The 13,352-nt window shown below is 41.4% G+C and overlaps 1 protein-coding gene across 3 annotated transcripts; it reads left to right on the forward strand.

The window, feature by feature from the left end:
- The first annotated feature begins 342 nt into the window (after positions 1 to 342).
- Positions 343 to 13,133, forward strand: VDAC2 (voltage dependent anion channel 2). 3 transcript variants are annotated; one of them, XM_037399494.1, is made up of 9 exons: positions 343 to 477; positions 4,511 to 4,582; positions 5,648 to 5,697; positions 7,920 to 8,072; positions 8,162 to 8,214; positions 8,654 to 8,881; positions 10,064 to 10,214; positions 11,114 to 11,171; positions 12,064 to 13,133. In XM_037399494.1, exons 2-9 carry the CDS (start codon positions 4,516 to 4,518, stop codon positions 12,153 to 12,155), a joined length of 852 nt encoding a protein of 283 aa, XP_037255391.1. In that variant the 5' UTR covers positions 343 to 477; positions 4,511 to 4,515; the 3' UTR covers positions 12,156 to 13,133. The 3 variants fall into 3 exon arrangements, with proteins under 3 accessions (XP_037255391.1, XP_037255390.1, XP_037255392.1); XM_037399493.1 differs by lacking the exon at positions 343 to 477 and adding an exon at positions 3,113 to 3,152; XM_037399495.1 differs by lacking the exon at positions 343 to 477 and adding an exon at positions 3,160 to 3,172.
- Positions 13,134 to 13,352: the final 219 nt, after the last annotated feature.

Here is a 13,352-nt window from a genome sequence, read left to right on the forward strand (position 1 = left end):
GCGGGCTCCCCCAGCCCTTTCTGTGCCGCCCAGCTCCGCCGCCCCTGACGAAGCCGGCCGCGCCGCTCAGCTCCCCCGGCAGGCTGCCCCTCCCGCCCCGCCGGCCCTGGCGCGGCCGTTACCGCCCCGCCCCGCCCGCAGGACCCCGCCTGGCCGCCGGGGCTGCCCCGCCGAGCGCCTGCCGCGCCGCCGTGCCCGCTGCCCGCCTCCTCGCTCGGCCCCGCGGCCTCTCCCGCCGCTCCCCCGGCTCTGCAGCGCGGGCGGCGGCGCGGCGGGCGGGCGGGTGGCGGTGCGGCGCGGCGGGCGGGCCAGGCGGCGGGCGGGGCGGCCCCGGCTCGCTGGGGTCCTGCGCGGCGGCGGGCGGATCGGTGTCTCCTTCACTTCGCCCTCCAGTGCCAGCGGCTGCAGCAGTGCGGCCTCCTCACGGCGAGACCCGCCCGAGCCCCCGGCCTCGCCGCCCTCCCGCGCTATAGCCAGGTGCCGGCCCGCCGCCGCGACCGGCTCCGCGGGAGCAAGGGAGGCGGGCGGGGCTCGCCCGGGCGGGCGGAGGGGTGGTGAGCGGGGCTGGGGGCTTCGGTGGTGCCAGCCCCAGCGCCCAGGCTGACGGCGGGGCGGGGGTGGCCGGCGGGGCGTGTGCCTGCGTGTGGGGGGTTCTCAGGCGCGCTGCCCCCTCCGCCTGCCCCCGCGGCCTGGGCGGGCGCCGCGCTGTGCCGGGCGTGCGGGCCGGGCCGCGGTTACATAAGGGGCGGCGCGGCGGGCGCGCGGGGGTCAGGCCGGGATGGCCAAGATGGCCGCGCCGAGGAGTTCACCTTGCGGCGGGCCGGCGGCGGGAGGGAGCTGGCGCGGGGCAGGGTGTGCCGCCTCCCGGCCGGGCTCCTCGCCTCCCCGCGGCCCTGCCGGTGCCCCGCTCGGAGGGCGGTGGGCCGTGGGCCGGTGCGCGGCCCGGCGGTGGCGGCGCGGCCGCTGCCCGTGGCGAGAGCTCTCATATGTTTTTTAATTATTAAGCTGTAGCGGCAGCTTAGGTTGAAAGATCGCTACGTGTTTAATGTGTTTTAACAAAGTATTTTCCCAGTAATTTCTCCGCTGCTCTTTACATCTCTGGAAAAAAAAAAAATTCCCTGTAGATATTGCTATTTTTTTTTTAAATTGCGTGAGTACTGAAGCTCTTTTTATTATAGCTAGGTCTAATCTCTAGCCTGATCTTCGACATACTGAGGTCCTAAAATTGCTAGAAATCTTTGTAGAAGTCCTTGGCATTCCTTTAATTGTAAGGTGTTGAGATTGTTATTTCAAAACTCTGAGGAAAACTGCGATGTAATAATTCTGATAACATTAAAGCCTTTTTCTGTTCTTGGGATTTATTTTTTTTTAACAGAAGAAGAAAACGTGTTTATGGCTCTTGAGTAACAGATTAATTAAACTTATTTTTTTGGGGTGGTAGCTGCCACTTTTTTTTTTCAGGGTGGAGCTCCCGCTTGCTTCAAGTGGATTCTGTGTTCTTGAAATGAGGAATAAGATTATCTGGTAGTCACTTTCACAGCAAACCTCTTGTAGCTAAATGCTACTTATATTTTACTGACTTGTAATTAGTAGTTGTTAAGTGAAAGATACTTGAAAATACGGTAGAAGAAAATCACTTTTGATTATAAGAATTTGCAAACCTAGCTAAGTTGCCAACATTGGAGGACACAGGAATGATTTTATTTTATTTTTTGGGGTGGTGGTGGTGTCCTGTTTTCATTTATTGAGCATTCTGGTGATGGCACTGGCTTCTGGGGTATTTAGTATACCCAGAATTAACTCCTTGTTTTCCCCTTTTGTCCTTGTCCATCCCTGTTAGTATAGGATTAGAACAGCAGTGTGACAGCTGTGTTCTGTTTCAACTTTTTATTGCAAAACTTGCATCTTGTAGACTGGTTGACAAATACTGTTTGGTTTCCTTGCAATGGGAAGATGCTTAACTAGGCCAGATGAAATGGCAGCATCCTTTTTACTGTAGTAAACCTTTGAATTTAGACACAGGTACCAGTTTGGTAACTTCTCGGGGCACTACTGCTTAGCATATCTGCTGTCTGTAATGGTTGTCTAGTCAGATTGGAAATAAAAGTGAAAAGCTCATTTGTACTGTAGAAGCATGTCTGTGCTAAAGGCTATTATAAAACTTTAGAAGTAATTATTCTTCTGAAGATGCTAGTTAGTAGTGAGACCTATTCATTAAAGGAAAAAATACATAGCTAAACCATCTCTAAATTGTTTTAAATTGCTAATGAACTGTACAGTTGCCATGCAGCAGAAATTTAGAGGAAAGAGCAGTGTTCCCACACTTTTTTGTAATTTGGTCTACCACCTGCGTCTTTCTATTGAATAAATAATGGGAACCATTTAATAGTTTGGTTTAGGGATTAGTATTTGTTCTGCTATAGAATTCTGTTTTCCCTCAAGACTTAGGGTTATTTATTACGGACTCAAATTTGGGCTAAGCCTTTTTAAACTTCCAATGCTCTTAAGTAATTTTCATGTCTTTTTTTTTTTTTTTCTCCCCTCTTTTATTAAGAGTCAGTTTGCTTTAACTCTGTGGAAAAACAGACTTGTTTTGTGTTCTTGAACAAGCAATGGATGTCTTACTACAGTGACCTGTTTGTAGAATTTAAAACTCCTTACTAAAGAAGGGTGGGTTTAGTTAGTTATTTTTTTTTTAGTTAAACTGTGAATGTAAATTTTTTTGCTCAGAGGAGGTTGAAGTTACCTTCTTATGGCGTAGGGAGGTGGAATAAGATACTTTGGAAAACTTCATTAGAAATTGTAGCAAGGTAAGAAACAGTCTTGTGCCTTACCATTGCTTGCTAAAGTAGTGGAATTTTTAAAACCAGTAGCAGTTCGTACAATGAGGCTGTATATGGCAGGTGTAATTTGAGTTAGTTTTTGGTTTGTTTTTTTTTTTAATGTGGTTGCTATTCTGAAACTACAATCTCTGTAGAGGAATGGTGTCCTAAAGGAAATTTTACTGGATCAGGTGTTCCAGGAGAGTTTTCCTTCTATGTAGATAAGGACATGAAAAGATGGAACGAAACTTTTTTTGAGGGGAAAAAGTAACAACTTGTCTTGGTGTTGTATTATTGAAACACTTATGATCTTGCAGAGATCTACAGAAGGTAAGCAATTTTATAGCCAGGTGTTGAAAATGTAAATATTGGTTAAATGTACTATATAAAAAAGTAATCTTTCCTGTTTTCCATTGAAAGTTAACATGTGAGCATAGTGCCCTTGTTATTTTTGAGGTTCTGAAGATATTTTTCCATTCCCTTAAAGAAAAGCACAACAAAAAACCCAGGCCACACAAGAGCAAGATAAACAGTCAGTTATGTTAATCTGACTTTCTCTGCAAAACCAATGTGACCAAACAGTTTGAGAAGATAAGAGGAGGTTTTTGTTTGCTTGTGTTTAGCCTTTTAATGCTCTTTATTTAGTTAGTTGTGTCCTCCCCCCTTCACAGCATGGCTGGGGAAGTTACTAACTCTTTGAAAGACACAGTTTTCTGTGTTTTAAGACTTCAAAACACAGTGCCTCTCTAACAGTGGTCTTTTGCTATTTAAATCATGGGGAAACAGTCAGCAAGGGAAGGTACAGATAAAGTCTATCTTCACAGGGAGGGAGAGCCATACAGGCCTGTGTGAGACCTTTGGCTGGTATCTATCCATCTTCCAGGGAGGCTTGGTGATAGCTAGTCTTGAATGACAGGTTCTTTAACAGCGAGGTTGCCAGAGGCTCCCTGTCTGTGAGGGGGATTCCTGAAGAGAGCTTTTCTCACTGACCCAGCACTCCTACTGCTTGTTTGTTTTAAACTTAACAAGACAACACCTGAAAATTACACTCTTGCTTGTTATGGGGGGAGGGCGGCGGGGGTGGGTAATGGGAATGGGGAACTTCATCAGGTTGATTGCATTGATGGCATTAGATGTTTCTTTTGAAGTCGTATGTCTTACCGTTTAAAATACTTGGCAAATAATGTTGTACAACAGATACGCGCTCTTTTTAAATTTTGAAAATAAAAGCTTGTGGGTCCTTCCAAGTAGTTTTCAAAAGCATCTGTCGAATTGGATTTTGTGGAACTTCAGGAAACAACTGTCTGTATTACAGTTTTTCAGATTTCCAGTTTGCTGTTTTTTGGTGGTAACTGCCAACTCTGGAAATGTGATCTATTACTTGATTTCTGGTAATTAAAATTGTATGGAGAAGTCTACTTGAAAAATTACAAACTGGGTGGTCTTGTAATGCCTCTTTTCTACAAGCAGATTACTGAAGCCAGGAAAACATTTAGTGTTTGCAGTGACCGTCGCTCAAAATCTGTAGGCGTTTCACAGAATACTGTAATTGTTCGAGCCATCTGTCTATTAATCGCTTTCTTATATGGATCTGCCTTAACGAGGATCTTCAAAGAGTTATGGTAGCATTTTTTGTGCGCGCGCGCAATGGTTAAAAGTTCACTATTAATTAGCCCATTACCTTTCAGCTCCAATGGCGATTCCTCCATCATATGTAGACCTTGGCAAATCTGCCAGAGATATCTTCAATAAAGGATATGGTAAGAATAGGTTTTTTTATAAAACGTGGTGTTTCTGCTGCAGCCATGAATTACCTTTTTAAGCCTTTATGTAAAATTGAATGCTCAAGTGCCTGTGTTTCTGTGGAGGGGGAGCATGTTTTTTGTCTATCATTACCATCAACTAACATTGTTGGAGGCTTTTTGTGGTCCGTTTTGATGTGAAGTCTGTTAAATCTTACTGCTTTAGCCACATAATTGTCAGAGGTATACAAGCATGTAACCCCAAGCGTAGTTCAACTTAGGAGTACACTATGTTTACCAGTCTGTCTGTGCCACAACATTTATTGATACAGAAGGGGATATATACTGCTGTAACATTACAACCTTTTTTTAGAATAGAAAGGGGAATAACCATGGGGAAAAAAAATCCTTCAGCATTTTAAAATGCTTTAATACCAGGCAGTTGCGTAGTTGAATTCTGCTGTTTCTTCCTGGTCTTCGGGGATGCATGTGAAGGCTTTTTGAGCCAAGGCTGTTGATCGGCTCTAAGGGTAACAGTGTCAATTGACACTCCCATAAAACCTACTTATATTACAGTTCCAGTGGCTGTACGTTTCCCAGTGACTTCATTTTTACAGTTGTTGGGTTGTTTGGTTTTTTGTTGATTTTTGGTTGGTTTTTTTTTTACTTTGAGATACTTCTTACTGGTGCGGAGAGATGAATTTTTTGCATTGGGAGGGCTCTTCGGGTGGCACCGACTACAAAGCCGATGCCATCCTGGGAACAGAAAAGAGTACATTTTGTCTGACAATAAATTTACTTTTGGAAGTCATCGTTTCATAGCTAAATGTGCAGAGTACAACTGAGAGGCTACTCCCCGCTTTCTGTGTGGTTATGTTGGAACAGAACTGGCTTGTTCTAGAGTGGCCACCTCTACCTGCTGTGGCATCTAAAACTTGACTGTTATTGAAGGCAGTCTATGGTGGTTTTTGTATGTGTATGTACGTGGCATACAAGACTGCTTGGAAAACCAGCTTCTTGGAAAATGTGGTGGATGGTCTTAGTTAAAGTCTACTGGTGTAACTTTCATTTCTATTTGTTAAGGTTTTGGGTTGGTGAAACTGGATGTGAAAACAAAATCTGCAAGCGGAGTGGTGAGTTTAAATACCTTTTTTTTTTTTTTTTTCTGGCTATGGGACATCCTCCAGATGCTGCTAAGTAGTTTATAGGTTATGTGAATGATAAACTTTTGGTGTCAGTTAATTTCAGAAGCCCCTGAAGATGTGACACTTACTCTGAATGTAACAGGGGTATTGCACTGTTTAGTAGTCTTTGCTAAAAAACCCCAAATTCTCTTGTGTTTGAAGGTGAACAGATAACTGACACATTCTTGAAGTATTCCAATGTATCAGTCATAGTACACATAATTTATTTCTCAAGTACCTTATCATAATATTTGTATTTGGTGGAACTTTCTGGCATCTTGATGCTTGAGTGAATTAGCTGGTGGTGAATTAACGTGTTTAATCTTTAGCTCCTCTTTAAAGGTATTAAAACGTTGGAGTAGTGTTCTATGCAAAATGCATAGTCATGCAAGCAGTGCCTCCCATACTTTTATCTATTTCTAGAGCAGACTTCGCAAGAAATAAAGGTAGATGATTATTTTTTTCCCCCAAACTGGAAGCTTTACTACCAAGCGAGGCGCATGGTTTATATGCTGTGTTTTTTCTGGAAGTCTGTATGCCAACTGAAGCACAGTTTGCAAGAGCCCTATTATTGCTGTGTTTTTTATTATTTTAGCTCATTTCTTTTGAGGACTACCCAGTAATACTGGTAAAACTCTCTGAAAAATTCAAGCCCTCATGTGAATCTCGTATCAGTTATTAGCCATCCCTCCCAGGTGGAGAAAGTGCTGGCATGTGGGTACTGCAGATGTTTTAAAGCAGAGATAAGAGGTTATGTAATAGTTTGCTTCTCCTGAAGCTGGTACCACAATGGTCGCAGTCACACGTGCGCTAGGAACAGCACAAAGCAGGAAGTTAAAGCTGCAGGTATTTGAACTTGAGAGGTTGCTGTCGCTTGCCAAGAAATTGACCTTAGAATGCTGCAGCTGTGTGGATAGTTCAGCGGTTCACTCACATAATGCAGGTGAATGTGTTTGCCTTGGTTACGTTTGATCAGCCACCATTAAAGATCAGCCTCATGCGCGCTTGCGGTGCGCAGTAGCTCTTGGGCTGGGAGAGTATGAATGTTTAATGACTTGTGATTTCAAATCTGTGTTTCCTTCTGGGGAAAGTGAGTGTGAGAAGTTGACTTGAAAATAACACTGTACGTGGAGGAAGTCTGAGATTGAAATTTTGATTTCTGTGTTTTTGAATGTTTTTAATCATAAGGGCAATAATATTTCAGTGGAAAGAGCTCTTTTAACATGTATTTGCAGACTAGACTTCTGCTTGGTATTGCTTTCAGTTTCTGAACAGTGGTACACAGAAATCATTCTGTTTTTTGTGAGAATCCAAGTAGTGAGAGACATAGGGATTGCTTTATTTAATAAGATGTGAGTGATATGGTTAACTTTTAAATACTTTCAAGAATTCCAAGTAAGATTGTACCAGAAGCATAAAATCAGACGGTTCCCTTTGCTCACAATTCAAATATGAGTGTTCTTCCTGTGTGTCGTTAAACCGAAGTGTCAGGGGAATAGAAATTTTATAATGTCAGTAAAAACATGTTGTGCCTGTGGCTTATGTGAAGGCTTGGTGTATTGGGTAGACTGAGGACTCTCTTAAAAGGCAACAAAAACCCCCAAACAACAAACTACCACCCACCCCACCCCTAACTTGAAAAATGATGGCATTCTATGACTTTTTACCGTTGTGCATGATTTATCTTTGGAGGTGGTTGAATGGAATAATGAAAATGCATATGTGATCCTTAAAGATTTTTACCAGACTTGCATTACGTGACTTATAACGTTCTTAGCTCTTGGTTTGATTTTTTAATTTGCTCATTAGGAGTATCAAACTTAACCTTGTATTTCAGGAACTTGTTTCTGCTTTTAAGGAGAATATGTGCAGTAGCTACTGTCTTGCTTCTGAGTTACGTTGCAGCCCTGTGCGTTTTGTAATAGTGGCAGAAACACTGCAGTTGAGATGGGGGGGGGGGGGCGCGGTCCTCCATGTAGGCATGAATTGTCTAGTAGTTCTTGACCATGTCATCACACACACCCCACCCACCCCCAGCTTGTTCTTAGGTTGTTTAACTTGTGTAGAGTAACTACGCATTTGCTGAAGAACAGTCTTTTCTCTTTTGGCACTGTGTAATGCTTTCAGGATCACATGTATCTTCTGTGTAACGTGGACACTGTCCTTTTTAGGAATTCACAACATCTGGTTCATCAAACACAGACACTGGGAAAGTGAATGGAAGCTTGGAGACCAAATACAAATGGACTGAGTATGGGCTGACTTTCACAGAAAAATGGAACACAGATAACACTCTGGGAACAGAAATTGCGATTGAAGATCAGGTAATAGATTAGGAGAGTCTTTATTTGTTCTATTGAACTAGCAGAACCAAATTTATAGCTTTTATCTTACCTTCTTCCCCTCCAATTAGATTGCCAAAGGCTTGAAGTTGACATTTGATACAACTTTCTCACCAAATACGGGGTAAGAATCGTTAACCTTTTTGCCTTTATATAGGGCAGTAATAACACCCATGGTCAGTAAACATTCATCTGGTCTGTTGCGTTGACAGAGAAGTTTGTATGGTTTGCTATTAATCCAAATTAACAAATCCCAATGATAAAGGCTTCTGCTCTCTAGCATCGCATCTTATCCTACGGGGTTAGTACTGGGCATTTCACAACAGCCTGCTTTGCTTATTTTCTGGGATAGAAATACTTGGAAGATTGCAGGAGGTGTGAAAATGCCTCTGCATTCATCACAAAATGCCTGTTTGCCTGATGGGCTAGCAGAACTTTGGCCCAGTCTAGAGGATGCCTGTGCGTGGAATTTGGATGCCTTGTGTGGAGTCATGTGGCTCGAATTTGGAAGTTTATTGAGGAAGATCAAGCCTTGTCTTAAGATAACTCTTTCTCTGTTTCAGAAAGAAAAGCGGTAAAATTAAGTCAGCTTATAAACGTGAATGCCTAAACCTAGGTTGTGATGTTGACTTTGATTTTGCTGGACCTGCAATCCATGGTTCAGCTGTCTTTGGTTATGAAGGCTGGCTTGCCGGTTATCAGATGACTTTTGATAGTGCCAAATCAAAATTGACAAGAAATAACTTCTCTGTGGGTTACAAGACTGGAGACTTCCAACTGCACACTAATGTGTAAGTACTGAAAATTGTGTCCAGATATACAGCAGCAGACTCTCTAACTTTCTAATCAAAATACAGATGCTTGAAATAGCAAGAGATGCTTGTAAGGCCATTAAGTAGAGTGCATTTTTCAATATGAAACTAAATAAATGATAAACGTTGCTTTGTATCGTGCGCTCTCAAAACAGTAAATACCTGTGGCTTGTTAGCACTTACAGCATAATATATGCTAGAGCTTGCCAAACACTGAAGTACATCCACATTGCAAGTGCAGTAGTTCAGTTGCACAGAGCTGATCATAATGCTTTTTCCAGCTTTCCCATTACACTGAATTGTATCTGACTATAATTCACAGGCAGTAGATTTGTTAGAGGTAGTAATTAGCGTTGCACTGTTTAAGTAGGCCAGCAGTATTTTTCTGGAGCAAGACTAGAGCTTTGCTTTTGGACTTTCTGAGTAGGTTGATCTTCTTGCCTGTCTGGAATGAAGAGTGCATGAAACAGTAACAAAAGTTTAAGACACCTTGTTTATAAACTTTATTTCAGACTTGCTGCATTTTGATCTTAAAAGTTCTTCAGAGCAAGCTGTTCAAAACTTTCTGAAGAACAATGTGTTTTAATAAAAGTTTGAATTGTTCCAGTGCGTTTAGTTAGGAAATAATTGATTTTAAAGGTAGAAGCCTCCCCTTTTGAAGAGGGAGGATGGGGATGGTGTCTGTCTCTCTAGGTTTATGGAAGTTGGGGTATGGGAGGAAGCTACAAAACACTTTATAGTCTGGGCTGTAAGAATTCCATTTCAGTTTACTAATATCAAGCATTGTGACAGGCTTTTAAAAAGGCTATCTAATTCTTTGGGAACACTATGTATTCAATAAACATAAAATTAAGAATGCCCATTTCTTAACTCTTTAACGTTTACCTGTTCTGTAAGGGTGTGGTCTGGAATTACATTCAAGTACTTAGTTCAACACTAGTGTGAGAATTAGCTGTAGTACTATATGAAACTGGTTTTTTTTCATTAATTGTTGCAGTTTTAATTTTGCCCTGAAGCCTTTGTTCATCTCCCCTTCTGCCGAAAATATGAAACAACTCAAACTTCTGGAATTCTCATTTGAATAAAAAAATTAAGTATTTTTTTAAAAAAATGTTTGGATTATGTAAATATAGGAAACTAACTTTTTTTCAATTTGTGCAGCAATGATGGTTCAGAATTTGGTGGGTCAATTTACCAGAAAGTGAGTGACAATCTTGAAACTGCTGTAAACCTGGCTTGGACAGCAGGTAGCAACAGCACTCGCTTTGGCATTGCGGCTAAATACAAGTTGGATTCCACTGCTTCTATCTCTGTAAGTACAGCTCTAACCAAAAGGTTTATGCTAAGCACAGTGGACTTTCACTTTCTGTGAATCTGTGTGTTATTTGTACAAAAGAAGGTAGTAGGTCACGAAGTGGTGTAGGAATTGCTCTTACAATCCAGGCGGCTATAATTAAACCAGCAGTATTTAGATTCTATAATGCTGCATACAGCAGGGTCTCTTATAATCTGTCAGATGTGCTGCTCTGGAGGACTTAATGTATTTATAAAAAAAAAAGAAAAACCCCTTCATGTCTAGTTCCGTAAGCTTACATAATTTTTTTTTAAAACCAGTTTTTGGGGAGTTCTGTCATATTCTCATGGTAAGAACTCTGGTGGTACTGGTTAAAAAAGCGATATGCAGAGTGTTTTGTGTGTTATAAAGCTAGAATTGAACCAGGATTGTTGGAATCATCTGTAGAGGAAGTGATGCAAATTATATGCGCATGTTGTTTATGATGACGTTACAAAGTGTTTGCTGCTTGACTTGGTTGGACCTACAAGATACTGATTCTTCTGTAATGATATGAACGTGGAGGATTCTTCTCAAGTGGCTTGTTTTGGGAGGCCATAGTGGCAAATTGCTATGGCCTTCTGGAAAGGGGGGAGTGGGGAAGTTCACCTGTCAAACTACATTGCAGTAACAGTTCTGTGCCCTTACATTCACCCTGCTCTTAAATATGTCGCTACTTCAGCTGTAGGTAAGTTGGGGGGCAAGGTCAGAGCTGGAAAGACACAATCTCATAAGCACAGATATCGAAAGAACAAGTAAAATTTGGTTTATGTTGATAATGGCAATGTTGCCACAGTTCTCTGGCTTCTGAATGGAGAACTAACAAAGAACTAATCAGTTACGCTATTTCAATTGCTTCTGTCTTGTTCTTTTTTCAGGCAAAAGTGAACAATTCTAGTCTAGTTGGAGTGGGTTACACCCAGACCCTGAGGCCAGGTAAGGGGCATCACATGAATTGTCACATACATTTTCTTTTATGCACCACAAAGGAAATGTTTGAGATCTGTACATTTATATGCAACTATTTCCCTTCAGAATAGTTTTGTCTTGAAGGCAAAGTAGATGTTTTACAGCAGCTTATATGTTGCACATCAAATCTTTACCTGAACAAGACAAATTCCTTTGTATCTAATGGTACATCTGCATCATATGCCTCATTGATTGTGTAGGAGTGGACTGTATTTTGTTTGATAGCTTAGCTTTAGGCTGTGCAAAGCAGTCTGGGGTTTTTTTTTGGGTGTGTATGTGTGTGTGTGTTGTTTTTTTTAAGCCTTGCTTTCTCCAGTCGTACCATATTGAATGATAGCAGACCTTGAAATAATGATTCATCGTCAAAAGAGCATAGTTCCTGCTCTTAATACTAGCAAAAAATCCCAACCAAGCACCTCCAGAACTTAACTTGTTTGGCTTAAGTATGAAAATACCTGTTAGTGCTATATTACCATTGGTTAGTTCCTTACCTGAAAACAAATAAAAATGGTAGTTTCATTCCATCCCTTCCTTGGTAAAAGTGTCTGCCTTTCTATGCATAATTTTTCTCCTCCTTTGCTCACTTTAATGTAGAAAAGGAGAGCTCTTGTATACTTGCCAATTAGAGACTTTGTATATTCACTGTATAACACGGTATTTACAAAAAGCATTCAGCTTGGTTCACATGGCTACCCTTCAATAGGATTTTATGGGTAAATGGATTCTTCTGTAGAAATCTTTAGAGGAAAGTAATGAAATAGAACGAGCTACAACTGGGACTTGTAATGAGGGGGGTTGAGTTGCATGAAAGCTACTCTGATTGTCTGTTGTAAACATGCTGTTTTAAAAAATCTTACAGGTGTGAAGCTTACACTGTCTGCCCTGATAGATGGGAAAAGCATCAATGCTGGTGGCCATAAACTTGGTCTTGGCCTGGAACTGGAGGCTTAAAAAGGTGAAGAAACTGCTGCAGAGAAGGGATATCAGAAGAATTTGGCCTTAAAATGTATTTCCAATGTGACCAGCAGGCTTTTTTTTTTCCAAGAAGGATGACCTAGAACAAGAGCTGTATTTGAAGTATTTAGACAGTTACTTGTTAGCTGGTTTCTAGTTAAATTGGTTACCCATCTAGTTAAAATTCTGCATTAGTGCAGTCACTTAAACATTATTTAAATGTATTTAACTGTTTAATGCGCTACCCACAAATAATGAAATAGACATCTATGAAAACTGTACAATTGTGTGCATGTTTGTTTTTATGTTCCTCTTAACATTTGGTATTGCCATTGAATGAAAAATGGATCCGTGGATTTTTTGAAATGAGGTCAAAGAGTTTGTTAATTCACTTGAAGTAGAAGTACATTTGGTATCCCAAGACAAATTACGAATAAAACAAGTACACACACATACTTGTGCCTCAGATATTTTAAGAGTTAAGATGTGAGGGTAGTGCTCAGTTAAGTTTTAACTTGAAATAACCCAAGAAGTAGTGCTCTATACCTTTGTGCAATTAAGGACCCCCCCACCTCACCCATGACAGCACTGAATATAGATGGTTTTCACTGAATGGTTGGATTCCTCAAGCAAGTTGAATGTGCTTTTCTGTCAGGTAAGATTTGTCATGACACAGTGGTTTGATTCCCCTGTGTTCCACGGGCAAGGTGTACTGTGTTACTAGCTGGCTTCCTGATGCAAAGAGTGCAGTGATGTACGTGGCACGCTAAGACATTTAAGAACTGTTCCTTGACGCTTTTGCCCAAGGGGTGAAAAACCTCACCACAAACACACCTTTTGCTTATATTTGTATGAAGTGAGACGTATCTCTGCAACTGAGTGTAACAGTGTAATGGTATAACAGCCTGCTTATCCCAACTGCTGTGAGAGGTTTCTGCTTAAAATGTTTGAAATAAAGGCTTCATTTTAAATGGAGACAGGAAAACGCATCCGATTTTGCTTTCACTTTGACTAATAAATCATTGCAGATACCCATTTCAAGTCCAGAAACGTGCAGAATAATGGAAAAAACTCTCATGTTTTTCCAGTCTAGAATTAAGAGAGTATAGAAGTATTAGGGATATTTGTCTGTAAACATAACGTCCTTTAAAGTCAAACGTAACAAGTTGTGAATGCCTTCAATGTGGGATATAT

The sequence above is a fragment of the Falco rusticolus genome, chromosome 9 (assembly GCF_015220075.1).
Source record: "Falco rusticolus isolate bFalRus1 chromosome 9, bFalRus1.pri, whole genome shotgun sequence".
NCBI classification, from domain to species: Eukaryota; Metazoa; Chordata; class Aves; order Falconiformes; family Falconidae; genus Falco; species Falco rusticolus.

Bases quoted from the DNA above. Each gene is read 5' to 3' on its own strand.
- VDAC2 (XM_037399493.1), top strand. From the start codon at position 3,128: ATGATCTTGCAGAGATCTACAGAAG. The intron at 5,698-7,919 runs GTGAGTTTAAAT...TGTCCTTTTTAG, and splicing joins CAAAATCTGCAAGCGGAGTG to GAATTCACAACATCTGGTTC. The intron at 8,073-8,161 runs GTAATAGATTAG...CCCTCCAATTAG, and splicing joins AAATTGCGATTGAAGATCAG to ATTGCCAAAGGCTTGAAGTT.